This window comes from Rhopalosiphum maidis, chromosome 4, assembly GCF_003676215.2.
Source record: "Rhopalosiphum maidis isolate BTI-1 chromosome 4, ASM367621v3, whole genome shotgun sequence".
Taxonomy (NCBI): Eukaryota; Metazoa; Arthropoda; class Insecta; order Hemiptera; family Aphididae; genus Rhopalosiphum; species Rhopalosiphum maidis.
Genome location: NC_040880.1, coordinates 35,887,808 through 35,913,606, shown reverse-complemented (window position 1 = coordinate 35,913,606; position 25,799 = coordinate 35,887,808). Strand labels below are relative to the sequence as shown.

At 33.4% G+C, this 25,799-nt stretch overlaps 3 protein-coding genes across 4 annotated transcripts; 1 reads left to right on the top strand and 2 right to left on the bottom strand.

Annotated features, from left to right (window-relative positions):
- Positions 1-298: 298 nt before the first annotated feature.
- On the bottom strand, positions 299-2,586 carry LOC113549724 (IQ and ubiquitin-like domain-containing protein). Its single transcript, XM_026951170.1, has one exon. It carries the CDS (start codon positions 2,584-2,586, stop codon positions 508-510), a length of 2,079 nt encoding a protein of 692 aa, XP_026806971.1. The 3' UTR covers positions 299-507.
- Positions 2,587-2,873: 287 nt separating this feature from the next.
- LOC113549522 lies at positions 2,874-4,466 on the bottom strand. 2 transcript variants are annotated; one of them, XM_026950869.1, is made up of 5 exons: positions 4,303-4,466; positions 4,193-4,240; positions 3,492-3,704; positions 3,328-3,415; positions 2,874-3,065 (listed from the first exon to the last, which is right to left on the bottom strand). In XM_026950869.1, exons 1-5 carry the CDS (start codon positions 4,310-4,312, stop codon positions 2,993-2,995), a joined length of 432 nt encoding a protein of 143 aa, XP_026806670.1. In that variant the 5' UTR covers positions 4,313-4,466; the 3' UTR covers positions 2,874-2,992. The 2 variants fall into 2 exon arrangements, with proteins under 2 accessions (XP_026806670.1, XP_026806669.1); XM_026950868.1 differs by having other exon boundaries at positions 2,875-3,065; positions 4,193-4,243; positions 4,303-4,465.
- Positions 4,467-4,677: 211 nt separating this feature from the next.
- Positions 4,678-10,727, top strand: LOC113549521 (poly(A)-specific ribonuclease PARN-like). The gene is made up of 15 exons (XM_026950866.1): positions 4,678-5,039; positions 5,099-5,312; positions 5,383-5,525; positions 5,590-5,743; positions 5,943-6,036; positions 6,770-6,961; positions 7,028-7,149; positions 7,222-7,340; positions 7,404-7,514; positions 8,545-8,611; positions 8,695-8,750; positions 9,187-9,273; positions 9,351-9,657; positions 9,731-9,795; positions 10,489-10,727. The coding sequence occupies exons 1-15, from the start codon at positions 5,021-5,023 to the stop codon at positions 10,638-10,640; spliced, it is 1,902 nt and encodes a 633-aa protein (XP_026806667.1). The 5' UTR covers positions 4,678-5,020; the 3' UTR covers positions 10,641-10,727.
- Positions 10,728-25,799: the final 15,072 nt, after the last annotated feature.

The following is a 25,799-nucleotide window of genomic DNA, read 5'->3' as shown; positions in this document are numbered from 1 at the left end:
TCAATGCTAATTAGGAACCACTGCATTAGCCTACTGCTGTCCGATGTGTGTCCACTGCTATCACAAAATACACGATGCCGTTGCACTCAATTACTCCAACACGCACAAACCTTCAAGTTCTTGATAGGTAACCCTGATCCCTATAAACCCATCTCTCCATCTTACACCTACGCAATTAGCTTAGAAATATCGTTTCTCATCAACTAAACAAACAAAAATAGTTTTATGCAAAATCGATTTTGATCAAAGCCTATTTATATTTTATGTACCTATTACCTATATCAATATAATACTTCCTTAATAATTAATAATGATCATGAGCTGCCAGCTGAGTAGCTCCTATTCGTACAACTGTGTACTTGGATAGAACGTCTGGTCCCTAAACCTACATCACGGAGTTTGCCGCGGTCAAATTCCAAAAGTTCCAAATATACTTATATGATTCAACCTCAACGGCACAGACTCGTCCAGCAGCACAATGCGACCGATACTTACCTACCTACTCGTCTATTTACGCATCTTGATGTTAAAACGATCGGCGACGGTTTTCCAATGTTTCGACAGTGGTTTCATTCTGTTGGCGGTTCGGTGGTCGACTGCCTGCACCAGGTTGCTGAACTGAAGTCGGGCCATAAGGTGTTTGTTGGTGACGGACCGGACGAACTGCTCGTCGTAACAGTCGGCCGGGTCGCCGTCCAGCCGGCAGTGGGACTCCGCCTCTGCCTTGGTAAGCAGCACGCAGTTCCACGGCGACCAGGGCTCGTGACGGCGCCACCGGACCAGTCGGAGCCCGTTGAGCTGGCCCGACTCGCCGACCGCCGACTTCTCGCGCCACACGATGGACACCAGCCGGTACACCTCGGTGGGCTGCATCAGGAAACATTCAGATCCGTACGCGGCCATTTGCATCTCGTCGTGCCGGAGCGCTTTCAGCATCCGTCGGTACGGCGCCATGTCGATGCGCTTGTGTCCCACCTGTTCGGTCCACTCGCAACTGGCGCACACGTTGGTCCGGTTCACGCGGCTCTCCAGCGAAAAGTCGGTGGCCGCCAAGTTGCGTTTGCACCGGATGCACGTGTATACGTTGAGCAGCCGCTTTTCGGTGGGCCGGTAGTACGAGTCCGCTTCCGGATTCACGTCCGGCTGCCGGATGTAGTGACGAAACATCTGCTCGACCCGGGACCGCGCCGACCGCAGGCTGGCCGCGTCCGCGCCCATTGCGGCCAGGCCCTTTTCCACGGCCACGGCGGCCAGCAAGTGCTCCTTGTACTTGTAACACGACCCGGACACCGCGGTGTACAGCTCGTCTAGTGCCTCGGCCCGGTTCACGCCCTCGTGCGGGATCACGATTTTCGCGTAGATCTCTTTTAGCGCACGGGCCTTCTGGTTACCCACCGTGTCCACAGTAAGCAGTTTGCCCGCTCTGTTCTTGAACATCTTCGGTTTGGACGTCTTGTTCAGGAACGTCACGTCGTCGTGCTTGGTCAGCTCGTACTTGAGCTCTGACCGCTGTTTCTCCATCTCCAACAGGAATTTGATCTCCTTCTTGAGCAGGTTCATCTGCGCCGCCTTCCTAGACTTCTCCGCCTCGATCTCCTTGATCCGCTGCCGCTCTTTCTTCCACCACTTTCCGATCATCGTGTACAGCGAATAGAAGTGTTGCTGCTTAGATTCCAGAGCCGATGTCACCACCGCACCGCTGTCGGGTCCCGACGTCGTGCTGCGCGACTGCCTCTGCCGCAGCAGCAGTCGTCGCTGTTCGTCGTCCTTCTCCGCTTCGGCTGCAGCCACCAGACGCCGTCTCTTGCGCGCTGCCAAAGTCCTCCTGAACGCCCGCTGTATCTTGAGCACGCTATTCAGGACGTGATCTTCCCGTAACCACGATTCATAACTGTGGTAACGTCCCGGTTTCACCTGTTTTCCGTCCATCATGTACACGAAACCGCCGCTGCAAAACTCGTCGTGATCGGTCTGCGTCCACGTCGTTCGGCTCGTCGGCCGACCCACCGCCCTGTCCATGCAAGTCTGCGTCCGGCCGTCCACCCGGTGAACGACGTTCACGTCGCTGACCACAGGCCTGCAGGGATCGGTCTGCGCGGTCGCGTGGTGGTACGTCTTGCCGGTCCGCTTGTCCCGGTACCCGCCCAGCCACCGTTTATGATGGCCGTCCGCCGGGCCACACCGTTCGATTTCCACCACTAGTCTCTTGCGGTTCACGTCCACTGTGATGACGTCCACCGCTGGCAAGTAGTACGCGGGTGGCTTGGGAAGCCGTACGCCGTCGCCTCTCAAGCGCAGTTCGAAAATGCCCAACGACGTCGCCCCGAGCTCCTCGAGCGTCTGCTCGTCACAAGGTCTACTCGACACTTCTCCGCCCACTTCTTCGCGCTCGACAATGATCGGCAGGTTCTGGTCCACGTTTAACGTCCGGCGCAGGTGCGACCTGAGTGCACCGATGTCCGTGTTAAGGTCAAACGCTTGCGTCAGCGTTTCGTTAGCGTCCGTGAGGAACTTGACCGTCACTATCTCGTTTCCGCGGTAGTTTTTGGTTTTCTCTTCAAAACTTTGACACGTTTTACCCGACATTGTATCAACGAATGACGATATTATACTTTATCGTCGAACAAAATTTATCAATATAGTTTAAAGGTGGGCGACGTTACGATATTATATATTCACGGTTTTCGCCGGAGGGATGATTTAACACGGTCTGTAGTCCTATACCAGCTCAGGGACGTACTATTGATCACACTTAAATCGCTATGGCGACTCGGGTTGCAGGTTGGAATTGTCATTTATTAATAAAAAAACATTTAATTTTTTTTTCATATAATATATAAATTTATATTAGTTACAACCCAGTGGTTGTTAAATATTATTCATTATATTAAACTGTATTGTAAAAATAAGGATTATTACAATTAATTACAGATATTCCTAATAAGTTTTATACAATACAAGGTATAATTTATAACAATAAATAGGTTTTTCCTCAATTGTCTAAGGGTTCTTGGTTGTTTCCATCTTTATTCTTAAACATTGTAATCAACACTGTTAAAAGAGGCCTGAAACCAATAAAATTACAATTAGTGAACATATTATAATATATTATATTATTATTAATATAATCTGAAATAATGCCCAATGACCAATAGTTATATTACCAATGTAATATTGTAATGGCCAATAGATAATAATAATAATTTATTTAGCAAATAATTCAAATTTACACTTATAGTTATAAATATACAAGATACATGTTTGCAACTCTCCTTTAAGCATAGAGCTTTTTTTTTGTGAAGTTGGTATATAAGTTTTAATACTTACAGTTTTAATGTTTCATCAGTGTCTTCAAGACTTAATAATGAAGTCATCTGCTTACGATAACCATTTGCCTTTAACTCGGTTCCCAATTCTTGAAATAGTAAAATAAATATTAATTGAATATAACCATCTGAATTAATAATTTTTCTTTTATTTTAATCGTATACCTTTCTTAAACATTGTGTTTGTGAGTTGATATCCCATCCAATCCATGTATTCAAATATGAGCTTATTAATCAATTCAGTTGTTTCAGATTGTACAGGTTTATTTTTTGCTATATTAATCACACGTTTATTTTCCAAGATTTTCTTTATTTCGGTTTCTACAGTTGATACAAAGTTGTTCCAATTGGGGCCATCTTTTAGAGATTGTTTAACAACTGAGAATAAATAATAATGATAATAATCAACAAATAGTAATAATATTAATAGCTACATTTGTTTTATTAATAGATTATGGCATGAAAATTATAAAAATAAAAGAAAAAATGAAAAAATAAAATAATAAAAAGGGAACCAATATTTAATTTAGGAGATAGCACTATTTACAATTCTTTTTATTAAATGTATTTAGCTGGTATCAAGATGATCTGTTTTTATGTTTATATTGTTTTCTTTTATTATAAATTAACTATTCACTAGTCATCTACTACAACTAGTACTTTTTTATTTACTATTACTGAACTTTTAAAAATAATGTATGAATCAATAGCTCTAAAATTTATAATATACTTAACATAACTTAATGTAATTAATTTTTATGGATAAATTAGTTTTTTTTCGTGGCCTTTCCTCCCTTGATTTGTATAGCATCGAAATGTATTGTACAAGCAGGTAATGATTTTTAATAGAGGCAAGTCGTGGGTACCTTCGTGCAACTTTGCGTCCACGGCGTCAATTTGTTGTTCCATCGTCACTGCTATAAAAAAAAATATATAGAGACGGTATCTACACAAGTCCTTAGTCCACAAAGCCCACTTGGAAACATAGAACGATGTTCAAAAGTAAACGTTTAGAGCGCCGAATATCGTCATAACGAGCGTTTTTGGTTTTTAATGTTGCTTTAGTTTTTTGAATCGTGAACTGGGTTCTCCGAGATTGCGGTTGCTAAGCGACAACGTTTGACGACAAAAACAAAAATACAAAATCGGCGCTAATCGCTATCACAATTAGCCACAACCGTTGACCACGTGCAGTAACTGAACGGCTAAACCAGTAAAGTATAGAAAATAATACAAATATTTTACAGATAACGTGCAATTAAGCGTTGATGAAAGTTGCCTAACATGCAACGGCAAACATTTATTGTGATTACTAATCACGGATTAGTACCTATCAAAGTACCAACACAGCCAATTATATTATAGTGCGGTACTAACAACTGTGTGCTGCTCTTTCAAAATATAGACTAATGTTGTACAAATTATTATTTGACATTTATTTCGTTATTTCACGTATTTAGTCTACGCATTTACGAGGACAAAATATATATCGGACGTTATTCGATATTTAATTACATTCGATAATTTTTCCTCGGCGTTGTACAACACTATTGTTATTTATTGTAATCTGTGAACAATTTTTTTTTACCGTCGTCGTTTTTAAATATTTTTGTTTTTCGTCATAAATGATCCACTGATTAGTACAAACACCTGAATTGATTTCACGTCTCACACGTTCAAACTGTGCGCCGAAAATGGATGTGGTCAACGAGAGTGAGTATAGCTTATGGCCGTATGGCCTGTTCAATCGTGTTAATCGTGTATTTGTTTAGACTTCTATCAGTTGTTGCCGGAAATCGAACGGGCCATTGCCGAATGTGATTTCATTGCGATTGACGGAGAATTTACCGGTCTTCACAATGGTACTATGGTCAGCATATTCGATACGGCAGCTCAGTATTACCAAAAACTCAGAAGTAATTGTATGGACTTTTTGATGGTTCAATTTGGTTTGTGTGCTGTCAAATATAATGCCGAAAAGAAAAAGTACAATATCGCCAGAAGATTAAAAAAATTTGATCGAGATTTTATATAACTCCTTATTTGTTTACATTAGGTTTACATACAGGGCTTATAATTTTTATACCTTTCCAAAGCCCATGAGTCGATATGCTCCAGATTGCCGATTTCTCTGTCAGTCTTCCAGCATGGAATTTCTAAGCAACCACAATTTTGACTTTAATAAACTGTTTAAACATGGTAATTTACAATAGTTTTATGATATTTTGTTTGATTAAATAATAGTTTTTTTTTATTATTTTAGGCATTCCTTTCCTTACTGTGCCCGATGAACAGGTATTACAAAATGAACTGCTTAATCGATATAAGCAAAATTGTTCACAGGCTCAGACACCATCAAAAGTCTCTGACTGCATACCTATACCAGATAATCATAAAGCAGAAATAGAAACTGCTTGGTAAATATTTTCTTAATATTTTATAGTTAAATAATAAATAAGATACAGACTTGTATGTAATTGAAAATCTTGAAATATAATTCGATTATGCAACAAAAAAATAGCAAGTCAAGTTTACAAACCAGTATAATTTAAATTATGGATATCATTTTTAAACATTATATTACTTATATTAATTTAATAATATATTTTTTAACAGTGAAAAAGTAAAGGAACTTTTAGAAAGTGAAACAAGTTCTGAAGTCATTATAGCAGAAAAAACCAATTCTTTTGTTCGTAAACTTATCTATCAGGTTAGTTAGTGGATAATTTATTAATTTATAATAATTACTTATTTAGGCTATACAATTATATTTAAATACCTACTCAATAGTTAATTTGAGATAAAACTTATGCAATTAGCCATTGTTAGTGACAATAGACTATGCAATAAGATAAAACTGTTTGGCTGATAAAATTTGGTAGTATCTCACACATCCCCGAGCATAGACAAAAAATGTTATAAATTATATAATTGTTGACGTAATACAACAGCTATATTATATGTAGGGTTTTTGATTGTATTTGACAGTTCATTTTGCATGTATGATTAGCTCTGAGAGTTTAGTTAGATAATTATATTTATTTATTGAAAAAAAGGATTATTAATTAGTAAGATAAAAAAATATATTTAATACTTAGAAAATATACTGATAAACATAATGTTCACTAGCTCATATGTAGTTAGTAGTTATCATACTACTTATTGATATATCTTTTTAACTTCATAAACTTTATGTATTTATTATTCAATTTACAGTGTGTTTTTCATAGGGGGGGGGGCACGGGTGGGCTAAGCCCACTCAGTTTTATATGTTATCAATACTAGCAGTGTAGGAGTAAAGCCCCCACGGGTTGCTGATATCAATTTAGCCTACCCAGAAATAGAGCTCTAGTTGCGCCTAAGGTGTTTTTACTTTGGTATTAAATCAATTATTTTTAACTGTCCTTCTTAACACATATTTTAATTTTGCCCATTTTTTTTAGGAAGTTTATAAAAGGTATTCAGATACCAAAGTAAGTTTACAGTCGAGAACAGTGGAAGATATTGGTAACGTGATGGTAGCTTTCAAGGGAAGAACAAGACTGTTAATGGCACAAGAAAGAATGGAACGGGAACAGATTGAATTAGAAAAAGCTGTCGGTTTTTCAGCAGTTTTAAAGAAAATCATAGCTTCTGTACATTTTGTATACAATAAATAGTAAATATTTTAATTTACTAATTAGACATATTTTTGTTTCAAGAATAAACCAGTTGTTGGACACAATATGACATTAGATGTTTGTCATATGATTCACCAGTTTTGTTTACCATTGCCATTTAGCTATAGTGAATTTCAAGCTATGGTTAAAACAATATCATATCGGTATGTCATATCTTATTCAATAATATAATTATTCCAAATTAAAAACATTGTGTAAGATTAATTTGTGCTAAGCTTTTTGGATACAAAGTATATAAGTGGTACGGAACCACTTAAGCCATTCTTCGGATCAACAGTATTGAATGATTTAAAAAAGTCACTAGCAGAGCAATGTCCAAATTATACAGATATGGGTAATTCATTTATATCTTTCTTTATTTGAAGTGATTTTTTAAAAAAACTTGTTTGTGTTATAGAACCAGAGGTACCTGAAGTTGGTTACTCTGATGATGTATCTAAGTTGCACGATGCTGGTTTTGATGCATATTTAACCAGTACTGTTTTTGTCAATCTCTGCAACTTATATGGTGAGTTTGTACAACAATTTATAACATATAACAGTAGTGTGTAATATAAACAAAAGATACTGTGCTCTTATTTTACATTATACACAATCTCTGTCTTACATATTTAACTTAGTAAATTTGTATTCAACAGAAACAATTTTATATTTTTAACTTTAATAATAGAATAAAAACATTATTTTGGTTTTGTGTAGGGTTTCACAATATTGAATATTTTATTGATTATAAATGTATAAACATGAGAAATATTGTGATTTTAAAATGTTCATAACTTGTTTTAAAAATCATTAATTAATAGGTTATCTTAAAATACCAAAATTCAAGTACAACTAATATGTACCAAATTGGGTATATTCTGTTTTATTATTATTATTGTCACCTATCATGCAGTGATCACGCTGCCAAGCATACTCTCATACACTCATCACCACATTGACTGAACAGACACCTGTCTGTATAAAATACAAAATTGGTTTTGCTAAACTCATATTTGATATATTTAAAGTTTGTAAGACAGAGACTACACGTGCAAGCATGGCATCTTTTTGAATAAGACCAAAAAATAATCTTGTGAAATTTTCTATTGTAGCACATTGTTCCTCTCATTGCATGTTTGGGTATAGTGTTCTCTTAATATACCTTATTTTCTTTTTTTGCTTTTGACCTGATGCCTAGTTTTTTATTTATCTTTACACTTCGATACTTTTATGTACCTAGTACCTACTAACATGGGTATTATTTGTAATCATATTTTATCAGCTGTATATAAAAATTAAACAAATAACTATACATTTTAAATAATAAAATAAAATAAACTTTTATTATTATTATTATTATTATTATTTTTGATTAGTATAGTATTTATCATTAATTTTGTATGAGAAGATCATAACTTAAATATTGTAACTGAATAGAAAAACTTTTCTTCAGATCCTAGCTATCTCTTTTACCAAGATAATACATTGTACTAATTAAAAACTATAAATAACTACTTAATCAACTCATTGTTTTTAATTATTATATTTGATTTCAGGTAAAGTGAAAGGTATCAAAGAACATATTTCTTCTGATTCTGATTATCTTAAGCAGTTTGAAAATAAGTTAGTAAATATTTTTAATTTTATATAATTTAATATTTATTTTTTTATTTTATCATGTTTGTCATTGTATTATTAAATTATAGACTCTATATGATTCGGTATAATGAAGATCCATGTTTAAACTTAAATGGTCCTGAACGTAAGTTTTAATTATTTTTAAATGTTTTTACTTTATTTTAATTTTTTTTTTTTGGAGGGGGGGGTACTGTGTTAGCATTACTTTCATCACAATAGCATTTTAAATGCTTCTACTAAAAATGGTTATTCGATGAATACCTCGACTTTCACAAAAAAATAAATCATTGTCTAACAATTATGATTTTAAATTGAAACTTTTTTTTTTTTAATTATAGAATAACTATCTTAAATTACTAAGACACAGTAAATTATATTTTACTAGGGATGTAATAGTTACTTGTGGAGTAGGAGCCTATCTTATTTTACAAACTAGTACATTTAAAAAATAAAATTATAATTATTTTCAACTATTTACTATGGACAATCAAAACTGAGGATAGAAATAATATGTGACTCAAAGATTTGCATAAAAACTCATTAATTATTTTATTTTCTAGCTCAACTTCAAAGAAGTCATGTTTATCATATTACATTCCCAGCAGAATGGAAAACTATTGATATCACAAACATATTTAGTCCATTTAGTAAGCAACACAATTTTTTAAAAAACATAAAATAATACTTATATATTACATGATAATGTTTTACTAAATTTTTATAGCTAATGTATTTATCAAATATATTAATGATACATCTGCTTGGGTGGCGTTGAGAGATGGAACTCAAGCAAAAGCAATGAATAAAATTTTGCCAAAATTACAAGCTCTTCACAAAAACATTATATTGTTACCTTGGTCTGTTTACTACAAAGATACATATGCTACTAATGTATCAACTACAACAAAAAGAAAAATTAGCAATTGTTCGTCATCACCTCCTAAAGATAATGTTGATTCATCAATTGCTGAGGATTCATCTGATGATCATGATGGTCATACACCAGAAAAAGTACCACGTATTTCAAGAGGGTAATTAATTGTCATTTGTTTAGTTTAATAGTTAATATACATTATTGTTATTAATTTTTTCTTTAATACTTAGACGAAGAGTTTCAAAAGGAGGAACTATAAGTCCAATATTAGAAGGAGATGAATCTACTGAATTAGGTAAAATCTATTAGTTATAACTTATAAACTTATAACCAGTTTATTAAATTTAACTTGTATAATTTATTTTATATATTCTTGTCTTCAACAATTTAACATATTAGTTGATAAAGTTTTCATAAATATATTTTATTTGATTTAAAATTTAATACAAATAACATTCAATAGAATTTTTTTTGTAAATTTGAGAAATCTTATTAAAGGTAGGTTATTATATTTTTATTAATTTAATTTTTGATTGTTCTATTTATAATTTAAATTATAAACTTAGAACTAATTTTGGAATTCTTTGTTTTCAACAATTAGTTAAAGTTGCCACATAAGTTGTATAGAAATCATTAAAAATTTGATTATGTAAAAGTTACTTTTATTTATTAATTTTGATGGATTATTTTTCAACTTTAAAAAAATGTATACTATATAATGTGCTTAAAATGCTGATACATTTTTTTTTTTATAATTTCTATTTAAAATGCCAAATGAAATAAGTATTAATAAGAATTACAAGTTATACTAAAAGTCTTAGAAAATGATTATACGTTTAAGTTATATATTTTATTGGTGCTTAATATTTAAATATAAAAACTATTTCTTTTTTTGATATCTTTCTACATATTAAAAAAATAATAATAAATAAATAAATAATAATAATAATATTGCTCTAAGTTGTATGTTTATATATTTTTTTTTTAGATGCTGACTCTTCAGCTGTATCAAGCATCACTGATGTGGATTTAAAAAATAATAGTTTAAGTACTCCAAGCTATGCGCAAACTTTAAAGACAAAAAAAGATACAGATACAGCAGAATTAAAAACTATTTTCCCAGTAGCTTCGTGGGATTAATAATACATAATTATTATTCTAATGCAATTTATCTGTAAATATATTATGTTGAACGAATATTATTTCTTAAAAAATTTTTATTGTAAATGTGTTTTAATTTTTAACAGAAGCCAAATTAAATAATTTAGGAATATTTATAATTGTTCGGAACAATATAATAATACATATAAGAAGACAGTTGTGGTAATACTATATTCAATACATCATATTGGTTAGGTTAAGTTTGCAAAGTGAACAAATGAAATTTGTTAAATTATTTGTCTTTTTATTATAATAAAATAAGTTCTTTAACTGTGTACTAAGTACACTGTATTATAAATATTGAGTAGAAATGAAAAAGAATAAACAACTTAAAGAATTTAGAAATCAATATTCCTATCCAAGATATTAAATTTAAAATATAAGTTGAAACTTAACCACATATTTCAACTTTCAAGATTAAGATTAAAATTTGACAAATGTGTAGGTAGTGTACAAAATGTGTGATTTTTAGGTACCTTATTCTTTAATGAAAAGATACATAAGAAATTAGGAAATCTTGTTAAATCTTTTCCAGTTTTAATTTACAACTTGATCAATAGTGTATACAACTTAAGTATAATGGGGAAGAAGTATAAGTATAAAAACACCTAACTTATGTACAAAAACTGGTATTTTAAGGCATCTTAAAAATGGTTATAGGTTAAAGGAAAAATAATTTTATGTAAAACTGAAACTTCTAAATTTATAACTTTAATTATGATTATGTTTGGGTTGAGAACATATGATGTAAGGAAACCTATTAAAAATATATATAATATGAATTATAAATTGTTAAGACTAAAATTTTTCATAGATAACTATACATTATTATTATTTTTTTTCTTATCTTAATGATCTCATCACACAATTTAATTTTGAGTTGTTATCAAAAACGTTCACTATAATAAAAGTATTATAAGTAATGTTTGTTTACATAGCATAAACACCATAACGGCATAGCCACATAGGTAAATAATTATTGCATAATGGGTAGGTACATGAATCAAATTCGGTTGCTGTATTGTATCATACACCCTATATATTATAAGATAAAAAAATTCTTTTATATTGATTTTTATTTGCATATTTCGTGCTTATACTAATATGTAATTTATATAAATACTTTATAAGTTTATTATAATGTTGCATATATATATATATATATATATATATATATGACTATACTGTAATATCTTACTATTTGGTAATATACGATATAAATTAGAATACGACGACTAATATGTATTTAAGTTTGGTCCAGTGACGCATTTCTATTAATCTGGTTTCAACTTTCAAGTAACATCTTTTGATTTCGAACAGGGGCGTCATTTCGAGTGTGCGAAGTATCAAGCAGGCCATTTTGAAATTTCACCAGACCATATAAAAATAAGATGTATTACGTACATGTACATTATTTCCATACGTCATGGACCAAATCAATGCATTAACATAAAAATTAAAAAACTAAAATACAAAAAAAAATTTATAGCACAATATTTGTGTATAACAAATGTAATTTAAAATTGTGATCATGATTAACAGTATACCAATATTGACAAATGTCAATATAAAAATCAAAATATTTAAAATACAATTTAATTTAAATCATAATCGTGCATTATTTCATCAGGGTGTAGGCCAGTTGCAACTATTTTAAAAGTAAAGGGTGCAACCGCACACCCTGATCCCCCCTCCCAAATGACGCCACTGATTTCAAATCGTTTCTGGTCAGTAGCCGCAGTGATGACGACCTCTAGATCACAAAAATCAAAGATACGTGATTGCACGCATTTTGATTTTTCTTTATATTTAAGCATTATTAAAAATATATCACGTAGGTAGTATTTTTAGAAACTTCTATTTTTCATTGTTTTAAATGTCATAGCTGATACAAAATATTAATCTCTGTTAAAAGATTTACTGATATACAGTATACACGTCAACAATATTGATCAACATTCAATTAAATGAATGTACATAATCTTAACTTTATTAAAATCCTAAAAAAAATAACATACCTACACATATCTAAGTAAAATATTATATACCTAACAATGAAACAATATTAAAATACAATAATATTATTCACAAGTCACAACTAAGTTTATGTAGTAAGCTATAATTTCTAAAATGTCTACATTGTTATTTTCAATTTTCCTCACTTTTTGTTTATTTTATTTTGCAAGCTAGAAATTAGTCGCTAAAGTTTTAATAGAAAATGTTTTATAGATTTAAGCAATATCACAAACTTTGAGTTCCAGCAATAATATTTATATGAAAAGAGGAAGGTTCAATTTCAGTGCTTGTAAATATAATACAAGTTAATTTTAAAATATATTTATTTAACATAACATATTATAATAAAAATAAATCATAATAATATGCAAATCATCATTATACATTTAATTGCAACATCAGGTTTTTACGAATTAAGATTTTAATTAAAAATAGTTAAATCACAGTAAATTTTAAAAAGTGTTTGTCGATCATTAAATTATAAGCTAAATAAAATTTAAATAAAACCATTATAATTATAATCCATTTTCATCTTCATTAAATTGTTTTTAGGTTAAAAATGTATAGTCATAAGAAACAAGGCATCTTAACTACTAATAATACACTGTACACATTAAATATATTTTAATATTTTATAATTGAAACATACTGTGTAATTTAAAAAAAGATATATAATGTTGACTATAAACTATATTTATAAATAAGTACTCTAATTTATCAGATGTCTACATCAAATTTAATACATATTATACTTATATACAGGTATTTAATTCATTGCAACTTAAACTTTTCCATCTCATTTTACACTTTCTAATAGTTAACACGAAATTATTCTTCATTTTTACGCTATAAAATTAGCCATTCTTTTTTTTTTTTTTTACAAAAGACTGGTGTTGTATATTTTAATATCTCATAGTTTTAAAAGTGAAAATGCATGTCTTCGGTGCTCGGAAAAAATCTATAAAATAAAAGCCAAACGAGAAATGAATGGTAGCCGGATAACTTTATTAGAGAACATTATCCAAAATTCAAATTTAGCATTTTTAATGGCTAATGAATTTTTTGTCTAGATGTAAAAATATCCATTTTGAATTACCTTAATAATTAATTCTAAGTACTTAAACATTATGCAAAAAAATGTATAAAATTAAAAATATTATAATATATCTTATTAAATTAGAAATATATTAAAATATTATCTAAAGCGGTGTAAAATGTTTGCGCATCGGAAGCGTTAAAAAACTGATTTTTAAAACCATGACCGGCAAGATTATATAAGGTATTCGTCGACTCGTTGTGGGCAACCAGAAAATCATGGAAATCCGTACGTTCAGTTGCATATCAAAAACGCCTTGTGATCACTCACTTAAATATTATAATATTATACCAACCTGACTTAACCACTTTCGGCCCGGCATATTATATAGTAGGCCCATGGTGTATTATTATTTATCGTACACATGAACGAATCGCACAAGGGCTTGAGATTTGTCATAATATACAAAATAATAATAGGTACTCTAGTATGCTAATTTCATTATAACTGTAGCACTGCACACATTTTAATTTCGTATGGAACATAGTGTGCTTCATCGTGCATAGTTTAAGTCATTGCAGTATGCATTAATATATTCAATAATCTATTGTCGAGTTGAAAAAAAAAAAATATTTAATTTTCTTGAATATGGTATGTAGGTACAGATGTAGGTTTTATGTACGTCGACCGACGTAGGTTAGGTCGACGCAATAGTGCAACACGTTATTAGACATTATCTTATGTTGGATACAAAAACACATTTAATAATTAAACGACAACAAACTTTATTGAGAAAAATCTGAAAACTACCATCATAATAATATTGAACTTTTATATTTGTTATAGAACAAGGCTCGCATAACACGTATGACTTGTGACGCGCGGGGAGTGAAATGCGCCCGTTACAATAAGGTCCACAGTTTTTTATTCGACCTACCGGCTGGACGGTATAAAAATAATCGCACCACGACCACTGACTATTTAGTCACTCGCACGTCCTCGTCGCGCCGTCTTCCATAGTGAAGTGACGCTCCTCTATCGTGTCGATGCGCCCGAGGACCCGCGTGACAGTTCCTCGGGGACCTCGAAACGAACCGTATCTGGTCGTAGGCTGACGTGTCGCCGTCATAAAACCACGTGACCCGCACAATTCCGTATAAGGGACAGCCGTAATAGGGTTGTCTGCAAGTGTGTGGCGACGGCAAACCGGACGATCGCTGAAAGACGGCCGGCCATTAGATGATAATACGTGCGAATCGCCGTCTCACCAGTCAACGGGCACTCCGTATAGCTGTCACGTGCATTTCTACACCCGCGGCCCGCCGCCTGCAATCTCGTGCATTTCCCGTCATCCATTGGCCGCCAATGATCGGTAATGCGATTTGGCGACCGACATTTTCATTTCCGTTAACGTATGATATCTTATTCATTATTGTTTACGAAACGACGGGGCATTCACTTCGACGAACGTCGCCCCACGACAGCCGTGATGTTGAACGTTTTGCATTCCGGCAAAATATGCCAAGAGCGCATAACAAATATTGCATTAAACACGATGTGCGCATTATTCAAATGATTTTCAACGAGAGAAACAAATATTAATAGCGGTCAGCGGAGATAGTGTGTCAGTTCAGAGACAAATCGGTAATGCACACATAAACCAACGATAAGCGTTTTGTTTAAAAAATAATTAAAATATAGTAAGATATTTAATTTTAACCGTTAGTATTGTTGACTTATCAAAGACCAATAACTTGGTTTTTAAATTTTAAGTTTTGAAAATACTAGTTCACACCAGAAACGGATCTAAGTCTTAGAACACCGGGTTACAACACCATACTAACGTTGGAGGCTACTTAAAAAATGGCTGTTGGCGCATGAATTATATCGTATTTGTTTGGCGTTTTATAAGAAATAATAATGATGACGGTAGACGCACCCTATCATGACTCGAGTTTTTCTTCAAATCGAGTTGAAGGCATACAGATAAAACTGAATCCACAACTGCGGTTTAAAATAAATGCTCAGGGGTAATTTCTTAAAATGGATTTTTTAATTTTTTCCTGACCACTAATCAACGCCACAATAACCATTTGACCAAATTATATTCATTTCGTTTTATCAACCACTGTTTTATGGGCCGCCATCCGGATTTGAAGAAGGAAAAAGATTATTTTGCGGGGCCATGGCGCCCGTGGCTAGGATATTAGGTATGGACCGCAACACACGGTCAGCTGGTATACCTATTTGCCGTTTACAACACAAAACATAATCCGCGTATATACAGCACAACACATTGTACATAGCTTATATGTATATATGGGCGGGTCACGTGTCGCGTCATTATAATATACGATACACCGATACCCATTATATAATACACTAATGCTGTACGCGCGTGACCGCGCAGTCGATCGGTGGTGGGCGACGTCGATCGATGATTTCGGGTCTCCCGGAGCTTTTCACCGACAACCGGACTTCTGACGGATCGTCTCGTCGGCGCGTGCACGTCGAAACACGTCGTATGCCTAACCCACAATACGACACACATTATGTACGAGCTGAGAGGCTATAGCCACAGCGGTATGCCGTGTTACATGCGTTATTTAAATCAGACACACGTCGACTACATTATGTGCATAGGCGCTGTCGTGAATACGTTTCGCGGAATAGCGCCGGGGACAGCCGATATTGCCGGTCGCGGACGTCGGACCGCCCGGCGTCGTCCGTCCTAATAAAAAACATTATACCTCTCCTACGAGTCGACGACGGCCGGAGACTTTAACGCTGCTATCGCCACGTTTTCCGCACGCGCTGGACACGGATATAATGTGCATACATATGCACCGTGGCCAAATTATGCTACTACCACACGACTCGAACACACGTCAACGGGTATCGTATTATGCGTGTATGCGCGACGGCGACGGCGGCGGCGGTCGCGTCGTGTTCACAATATTATTTTTTTCCACACACACACACACACACACACATCGCGGTTTTGACAGGTCCGGTCCAATTAAAATGGTTTGGACTCTCGCGTACGATGAAAAAATAATAACAAACAACGTTACAATATAATAATAATGTATCGTAAAACTCTAATATCATATGGTCTTATAAATAAATTCACATCGTCAGCGGTGTAGGTATACTTAGTGGCTTGTGTTGTTACAATAAATTATCGTTCCCGCGCGCGCACGTCGCACATACGGCTGCCGCGGTCGTGTCGTTAAAATCTCTCGTCGACCCGTGCGCATATTATTAGAATCACGACTCGATATGTGATTTTTCCATCCATTTCGTATAGAGGACGCGCTATCGTCCGATTGCGCCCGTGTTACACGCACTCAAAGCTCACTCGCCGTTATTCACTTATACATTGTTGTCAGTAGAAAAAACCGGTCACTCGTCTTAAATATGATGTGGGTATACATTATGGTACATATATATAGGTATGTATACAATAAAGCGATATCATAATTGGTGTGTTATTTTACGTACCTTAAACCTGTAGCTATGCCGTAAATGGCCGATACGCAACTACAACATACGAGATATATTGATTTAATTGACTTTTACCGGTAACACTTCGAAGGTGGCGGTCCCATTTAAATTTGCGTTGTAGGCGCAGATAGATTGTGTTCAATATTTTAGTGTCCCATACATCTATGTATAATTTGAAATAGAAATAATGTATATCACAAAGCGACATCATAGGTAATTTACTCGAAGAAAAGAAAAACCAATAGCACAGAAGTAATATTTAAAATTTAACACCCTTTTTGTTAGGTACTGTAATGCTATTACCACCAGGTGTTCAATAACTTTGGAAACTCTTAATTTTTGTATCCATTTTTTAACACGTAATATATGTGAAGCAATATAACAGACGACACTACTGTATAATATTAATTATAATGAAAAATATTTAATAACATCATCATTATAATTATATCATACGCTGTCGTATATTATCTGCATTCTAAAACAATAGCCGTTTCCAAACTCATTGAGCATTCTGTATGATATATGATATATTTTATAACACTTGTATCGTTTTATCATCTGTCAAAGACTTGAAATGTTGCATCCACCCGCAGATAAACAATTTATGTCACCACTCACCCTTAATATATATATAAATAGTATAGTTACCTACATATTATGTCACGACTTTTCACTAACGATTGGGATAGGTAGACAATTTTTAAAATTCTTTGATATTTTTCTCATACTTACCCATATTATATTATATTCTAACAAATAAGGAAATTTTTAATTTAAAAACAAAAACATTGTCATTTTGTATGGATATTGTCAAAAGGTTCATAACATTTTTCTGATCAAATTATAAAACTTTTTATTTGAATATTTTACATGTTGCACACCTTAAATACGGCTCATATTGTATTTCAAAATTTAATAGAACCTTGATATCTGTATAAACTTGTTATGATACCAGATTGGAGTTTGGACATGGACTGAAAATATATAACTCCTCTACACATGGGATTTCTAAGGGCATTGCCTCTCGTTAAATTTTGGGTAAATGCCTATTGAAACCCCAAGGTTTGAGGAGCTGCGTGTTTCGACAGTATCTTCGCAGTTCATGCAATCTTGACTTCTGTCTTCTGATATGCCTTTAGGCTGTTGTCATAGACAAATTTCATACATTGGAAAAAAAATACGTATACAATAAAATAACAGTTTTAGTTTACCCTTAAACATGCTTAAAAAATGTATAAAATCTATAGTATTACATACGTGGATAGTTATATAGTTACCAATAGTATTACAGTATATTAATATATTATTTTTATGTACATTTAATATTTATGTAATTATACAAAATATCACATTAAATAAACTCAATAAATTATAACGCTAATAATATACAAATTACAAACTCAAAGTAATACAAAAAGTGTTTGAGAACTAATATAAAAAAAAAAACGTTCAAATGGATGTACGCATATGATAAAAAAGCTAATAAGTTAAAATTAAAATGCATAAATCTAACTATTTTAACACTATCGTAATGACATAATCTATTAAGACGACGTTATGATGAACGAAACGTACATTTATTAAGTCAATATGATAAATTATGTACCCCGGGAATGGTACAGCAGTGAAGGATTTTATTCAGTTTAAAATTAAATCTGTACACAGTGGTAGTACATTAGTCATAAGCGCTAAACGAATAACATGACATGTTGTGCATTTGATATAGAGGAACCTCATCCAGCGACACCATTTTGACATCAGTGAAATGTGTAATGAAAATCCAAGTACCTGAAAATGTGATCTTTAAGTTTACGGATGAAAAAAAATTCTAAGAATTAGAATTCTCAAAAGACTCCGTCACCGGAGGATAAAAGTGGGACGAGGATAGTTGGTACGAATCACACAGCAGTACAAACAGTTACGTAATTTAGCCGTGACGTCTATATGTACAGTACGTCAGAGGCGTTGGCCGAGATCGATAAACAGCTCCTGTAGTATTAGTACATAGTATAATACATAGGTTATAACGACTTGATCAAGTTGTACGAGTAAAGTAATGTGTTTACTAATACGAGTACGCGTGTGTGTGTGTGTGTGTGTTTGTGATTAGACCTTGCGAATCGAGTGCCGAAATGCTACATATATATTACACTGATATATTATGTATATATATTAGGTACTTGTATTTCTGTAATTATTATGATGCCGCGATTGTATTGTACCACAAAATATGTGTGCTCGGTGAGTTGTACTATTTTTGTACTCGATCAGAAACACGTAGTTACACCAAGTAAATAGGCACCTACCGCACGAATTCTGCAGTTGTAATGTCATCAAAGTATAATAAAATAGTTTTTATTTTTCTTTCCAAAGTCCAGTTTTTAGACTATACAAATATTTGAATATCTTGTGTTTTTCGTTTATCCAACGTGCATTATAATTACAAATAATGCTATGACGTTGAATTTATCTTAAAACGTTCCGACGTTAACGCTTATTAATAGCCGTCTGAATAAATCGTATCTGAAAATCGATTTAAACTACCCTATTTAAAGTCGTATTACAGGTTTTTCAATGACATAACAATAATTAAACAAGACATATTATATGTATATATCAGTAGTTATTACAAATTGTGTCTAATGACTTTTTTCATAAAATCTAATTGCAGCCACAAAAATGCCACATGCACGCAATATACACAATATCATTCTAAAATATAAACAACGATACACGTTCGAAATTATAATTAATACGATTTACAATTATAATGTGGTACGAATGAATACGTTTTGAATACAATCAAATAATTATACGTTTTCTTAAAATACATTATTGGAAAAAAAAAAAATACATTTTGCCAAGACTTTAATTTCGTACGTAAATTGTAAGTGTGTAGGTATAATAATAATCATATTGCCATACCCGTAGAACCGAAAAAAATAATTGAAATAATTTTTGATGAAGTTATATGTCCCCGTACAATAAGTGTATACCTATTGTGTGTACATTTAATGACTTGTAAAAGTCATCGTCTTGTAAGAGGTAAAAAAAAAATCGGACGGTGTGAAGACCTGCCGAAAGAATAATACGCTTACACGCCGATAAACGATCGAATGATTTACGGCTTTAAGGCGGGTTCAATACGTTAAGTCTTCCGAACAGGTCAATTGCAGCGACCAGCATAATATACAAATCGAAAAAAGTGGTTTACACGGTAGGACGGGCTGCAGTCACCGGCGTGGTTATACGATTTAGGACGTTTACGATAAAACGATTCGGGAAATCATAAGACAAAAACGTACTCGGAAAAAATGGGTTTAACCCCGCGCGCCGTATCCCGGACCGCGACCCGTTGAAACTATTATTCCGTTCTTAGAATTTTCTTCCAGACATTTCCGAGAAAATATTCGGCTCCGCGGGATACGAAATTGAAAACCATCGCGGGGGCGTTATGGGGCTAGGAAAAAAAGGAAGGGAATCTTAAAAATAATAGACCGGAGGAAAAACGTATGCGCAGAGTTTCCCGCCATTTTAGTATGTAAACGATGGCCGACCCACGCGGAGAGTCGCGTATGTCGGGAGGGGGGAGGAGGATGAGGAGGAGGAAAGTGGTGAAAACGGACGAGGGCCCGCGATAATATAATAGATTTGCCGTCATTAATTATTTATCAATTTAATATTTTAATACGTAACATACGACGGACGTCGCCCCTCGTTATAACAAACGACCCCGCGGACAGCGGAATAGCGTTCCCCCGACTCGTTTCTCATTCGTTACACCGCCCAGTTAACCGACGGGGTAATCCGTCCAAAACAATACGTTGATACACATATCGCGTATGGTATGTACAACAATATCGTTTTAAATGCATCACGCGCGGTTTTCAGGTTTCGTGTCCAACTGGAAATCGTATCCCGCCCGAAGTTGTATGGCGTACGGATTTGCTGTCCCGCGTTGACGCGTAAGCGCAACAGTTATTTCAGTAGGTATATATGGATATTATTATCGACATTCCGTACGGTCGCTCAATGGATGATCTTAGTACCTATGTATGTGTGGGTACGTCACAAATTATCAACGAAACAGAAATATGTTAAAATTGTTTTATAAACACCTAATCGAGTCTACTTCTACGCGACAATGTTAAATACTATTTTAATGTTCGAACACAACACAATACAATACGATTATAGGTCAATACCGATAAACGGTATAAAGGCACTACCATTATATAAACGAAATGAAAACAAAACTCGTCCGTCCGTCGTCCGCAGCGTTGACGAGGGGCTTGCTGGTATTCGGGACTTAGCAGGCCAGTAGGACTGTTTAAATCTACGCGTGTCGACCACCGTTGGTCCGCTAAATCCCTAACACCAAAACAAGCATTGAAGCGCGTGTCGTGTACGTCGGCGATCCTCCCGTCCTCCGTCGTGCACGCCGTGATGCACCTACAGCAGTCACCCACGGTCGCCGGATGCCCGTTTCATACTTCGCGTTGGTACACGAATTGCTGCAAATTAAAAAAAAAAAAAAACCATGCGTTAGACGATAAAGTAAAATATATTATTATTACAGTGGAAGACAGAGACATGCGCTGGCTGTGATCGCACTGCCATCCGCACTAGCGTATAGTGCTATCATCGTGATATCGTATGGTAGATGTTTCCTTTCGGAACCGTTTCGCGGCGCCGACCTCGCACGTACGATGCGGACTCGTGTCGTAACTTCGCAATGCAAGTCTTAATCCGATTAAAATATCATGCTTCTAAGCAAACAGTAGTTAACAGGAAGCACACGAATCTAATGCTGTATTTGTGCTATTGTGGGCATATGTGGCGTTTTTTTTTTACCATGAACACCGGTAGCGGCCGGTAACACAGCACGATAACATCACGCGCATAATATTAATCCAAAAAACGATAAGACATGATTTATAGCCGTAGACATATTATTGATATGGTCATAGATATATGTTAAGATATTATATGCAGCTGTACACGTTCATATATTATATTACTTATACCTCAAGTCGTCCAATATTGCGCACGCGTATCGGGCCAATCGCTTTATAGCTATTGCGACGTCCAGAATTATTTGCTACCTACCTACCTACGAATACTCTATTACTCGACATCGAAATTGCCCGTCGATGCCCAAGTCGCCGAGGAAGTGGATTTCGACGGAAACGAACCGATCGATCGCCCGCGTACGCCAACACCGGTGTACCAATGTACTCGTACAAAAATTCAATAATCGTGGTATTTTCGTTTTACTCCGATCATTTTTCGGAATTCCCTTAACCGTGGATAATCGTATTATACGTACATACTAACGAATATATTATAATAACATACGTTATTCGAATTGACACGATTGGTCACCGTCGCCGAGTATGTATAGGCGTGTACGATCGCTTTTTTACTCTTTACTCTTACGTATATAATACACACACACACACACACACACCAGCTATACCTATTCCTCGCTACTCGTAAAAAACATTAAATGTACCCGTTACTATATTATTATTCCGTGTATGAAAATTCTCTCATCGTCTCGCGCGTATACGCTGCACGGTCACTCGCGAGGTTCGCGGGTCGACAAAACGCCTGACGGCGAAGCGTTTCAATTTTGAACGATACACGCGTTCTGGCGTACTCTTACCTGTGTTATTGGAACACTTCCAACAACGACCGCGTATTTTAGTAAGCCGCCACTGTAGGTTAGGTGTATATAATATACAACTCCGTGTGTACAATATAATGTAGTCGTTTTTATGACCTACGCACTATTTGTCATAATTTAATTATATTATGCTATTACTATGTTTTCTACCGTATATCCCCATACAGCCGAGTCGCGATGACTCGAATTTAAAGGGATAAAAATTATTTGCTTCGAGATATGTATTATTCGAAATATCTAACTCGAATTTATATTAATTTATATTTCTAGGGGAACAAAAAAAAGAAGTCGAGTCAATTTTTTCGAGTTATTCGTATACGGTTGTTAACATGTACCTATAGACGATATAATTTTAAATATTGATGTACGTTGGTATAACAACGATATTCTACCAAAATTCACAAATAAAATTGGATGGTATCATGTTCGTCACACATTACCGACGGGTCTATATGTATTTCTGTTACAGGAGTTATTTTGTTATCAAAGAACATTCATTATTTCAAAAAAATATTAATAATGATATTATTTTTACAAAATGATTAGTCATTATTATTTTGAATGTGATTTGATGGAAACCTATTTTTGAATTCCCGATAAAGCAAATTATTTTTCGGAATATTTGCAGTAATTCCACTACTCCGCTCATTGAACTTAAAATGGGTAATTAAAAGTTGTTATAATTGCGTTATCAACTATTCGTTCTAAATTTGATTTTTATATATTAAAAAATACTCCAAAAAATATTCTGCTTTGGAATAAGAAATTAAAATTTTATTTTGATATTCAAAAAAATAAAAAATTTAAATATTTATTAACGATTAATAATTGTAATTATTATTTTTTGAGTTTTGTAAATGAAATATTTTCAAAAGCTATCATCATTTTTAAATAATGAGTATTCTACGTTAAATAAATCATCTAATATATACTATTTACATGGCAAATGCACATTATAATAATGAATATTTAATAATAATAATAATAATAATGTATATATATATATATATTTGTTTTTTAATTTCAGTTAATACCGTAATGTCCATAATACTCGGTAATTTTGTTCCTAGTTGCAAACGAGTCGGTAATATTTATTATTACAGTTATTATACTTTATAATATACATTTATCAATAATATAGACACGGCGAGATTACTTACAACCGACGAAGCAAGTATATTGTGAATTGTGATAATGTTTCGTCTAGAATAACGTTCAAAAGCGAATCAAATTATTATTTATTTAATTTTTTTATATCCGGTTCGAAAAACCAGTTAGAGATATCTATATGTATTACACCTTGTTGTATTTGCGGTAATCCAAAAAAGTTTACTCGGAATCGTTTCTCTATTCGTACTGCAGCTGCTCCTTACCACTGGTATGACATACGTAGGTACTTTAGATACTGAATATGCTATATAAAAAAAATATCATAAATAACATTAATCTTATAATTAGTCTATTGAATTTTAAGTAGGAAAAATGTTCTATTAAGATTTTTGTTATATAAATGTTAATTTACCACATTCGTTGAGATTTAAGTTTTAAATATTATTTTTAACATAACTACGTGCTTATAATATTATATTAATATACAATATTAGATAGATTAATCTATCGGCACATGCTATATTAACGGAATTAATTCAACCAACAATATTCTCAACGTGATTACGATGCGCCTTCGTATGAAGTGATTACAATTTTCCTATTACCAGTCAATTCACATAATATATAGTTGCTTTAATGATTTATATATCATAGCTATATAATTATATAAAATATATAAATACGACGTTATTAATTTAAATGTCTACACTCATTATGTTATAAGTACCAAATGTGTATTTTTTTTTGAAAATAAATTTTTACATAATTTGTTGTCATAGCAAACGCTATTTAAAAAAAAATTAACGGTATCATTTTCTTAGAAAAATAAGGTTAGGTTAGGGAATAACTAATAAGGTATTTTTTTAAATGACTACACACGTTTTGGCTTTTTATTTCATAGTCCAAAGGAAATTATTGTTTATTGTTATTTAATATATAAAAATCGAATTTCAAACGAGTTGTTAATTGGTTACTAACAAAGTTTATAGCTAACTTATAAGTCACTCTCGAAATATTACTCCAATTCGTCAATTACTCCGCTTCTCTAAACCTTAAATACTTTTAACTTATTACAATTAATGATTATATAGGTATACTAATTGTATTCAATCGTTCGAAATTCAATGTTTATGCATCAATTTACTTCAGAAAATATTTTGCTTTCGAATAAAATATAATTAAAATAGTACGTTGTAATTCAAAAAAGTATGAACTTAAAAATTGATAATGACAAAAAAAATTGTAAATAAAATATTTTTTTTATACGTTTTGTTTTTTAATGTCATTAAATTATGAAAAAGTGATATTCTTAAAAAAGTCAGAACTTTTTGAATCAACGAGTGCTGTGTAGGTACACATTAAATTTATAATAAACTTACACCACTATACTACGGCACTACACCAGTAAGGTTGCCAAATTACAAAATTTAAAATTTGGGACTAAAAAAAATGAATAATGTCTATTTAGGGTGTAACATTTTTTTTTATGAAAGTCCCTTGAGTTATGCAAGAACGAATCTTCATTTTAATGAGGTGAGTTAATTTGAATTTAAATTTAATTCTTTTTGAATTTGTTTGTTTTATTTCATCCCTAACACCGATCCTTCTTTTTTTATATTGAAATGCTTTTTGGCATAAACCGCGCGTCTGATTTAGTTCGGTCCGCACGCACTTTATATCATAACTGTTGGTCTGTATAGCGTATGATTCGTTTACAACAATAATAACAATTAAATTAGTATTATTATCGACACGGGTATATAGGTACACCGTTACA

Bases quoted from the DNA above. Each gene is read 5' to 3' on its own strand.
- LOC113549522 (XM_026950868.1), bottom strand. The intron at 3,705-4,192 runs GTACCCACGACT...ATTTATTCTCAG, and splicing joins GGACGCAAAGTTGCACGAAG to TTGTTAAACAATCTCTAAAA. The intron at 3,066-3,327 runs GTAAGTATTAAA...TATTGGTTTCAG, and splicing joins ACTGATGAAACATTAAAACT to GCCTCTTTTAACAGTGTTGA.
- LOC113549521 (XM_026950866.1), top strand. The intron at 7,150-7,221 runs GTATGTCATATC...ATTTGTGCTAAG, and splicing joins GTTAAAACAATATCATATCG to CTTTTTGGATACAAAGTATA. The intron at 9,796-10,488 runs GTAAAATCTATT...TTTTTTTTTTAG, and splicing joins AGATGAATCTACTGAATTAG to ATGCTGACTCTTCAGCTGTA.
- LOC113549724 (XM_026951170.1), bottom strand. From the start codon at position 2,586: ATGTCGGGTAAAACGTGTCAAAGTTTTGAAGAGAAAACCAAAAACTAC.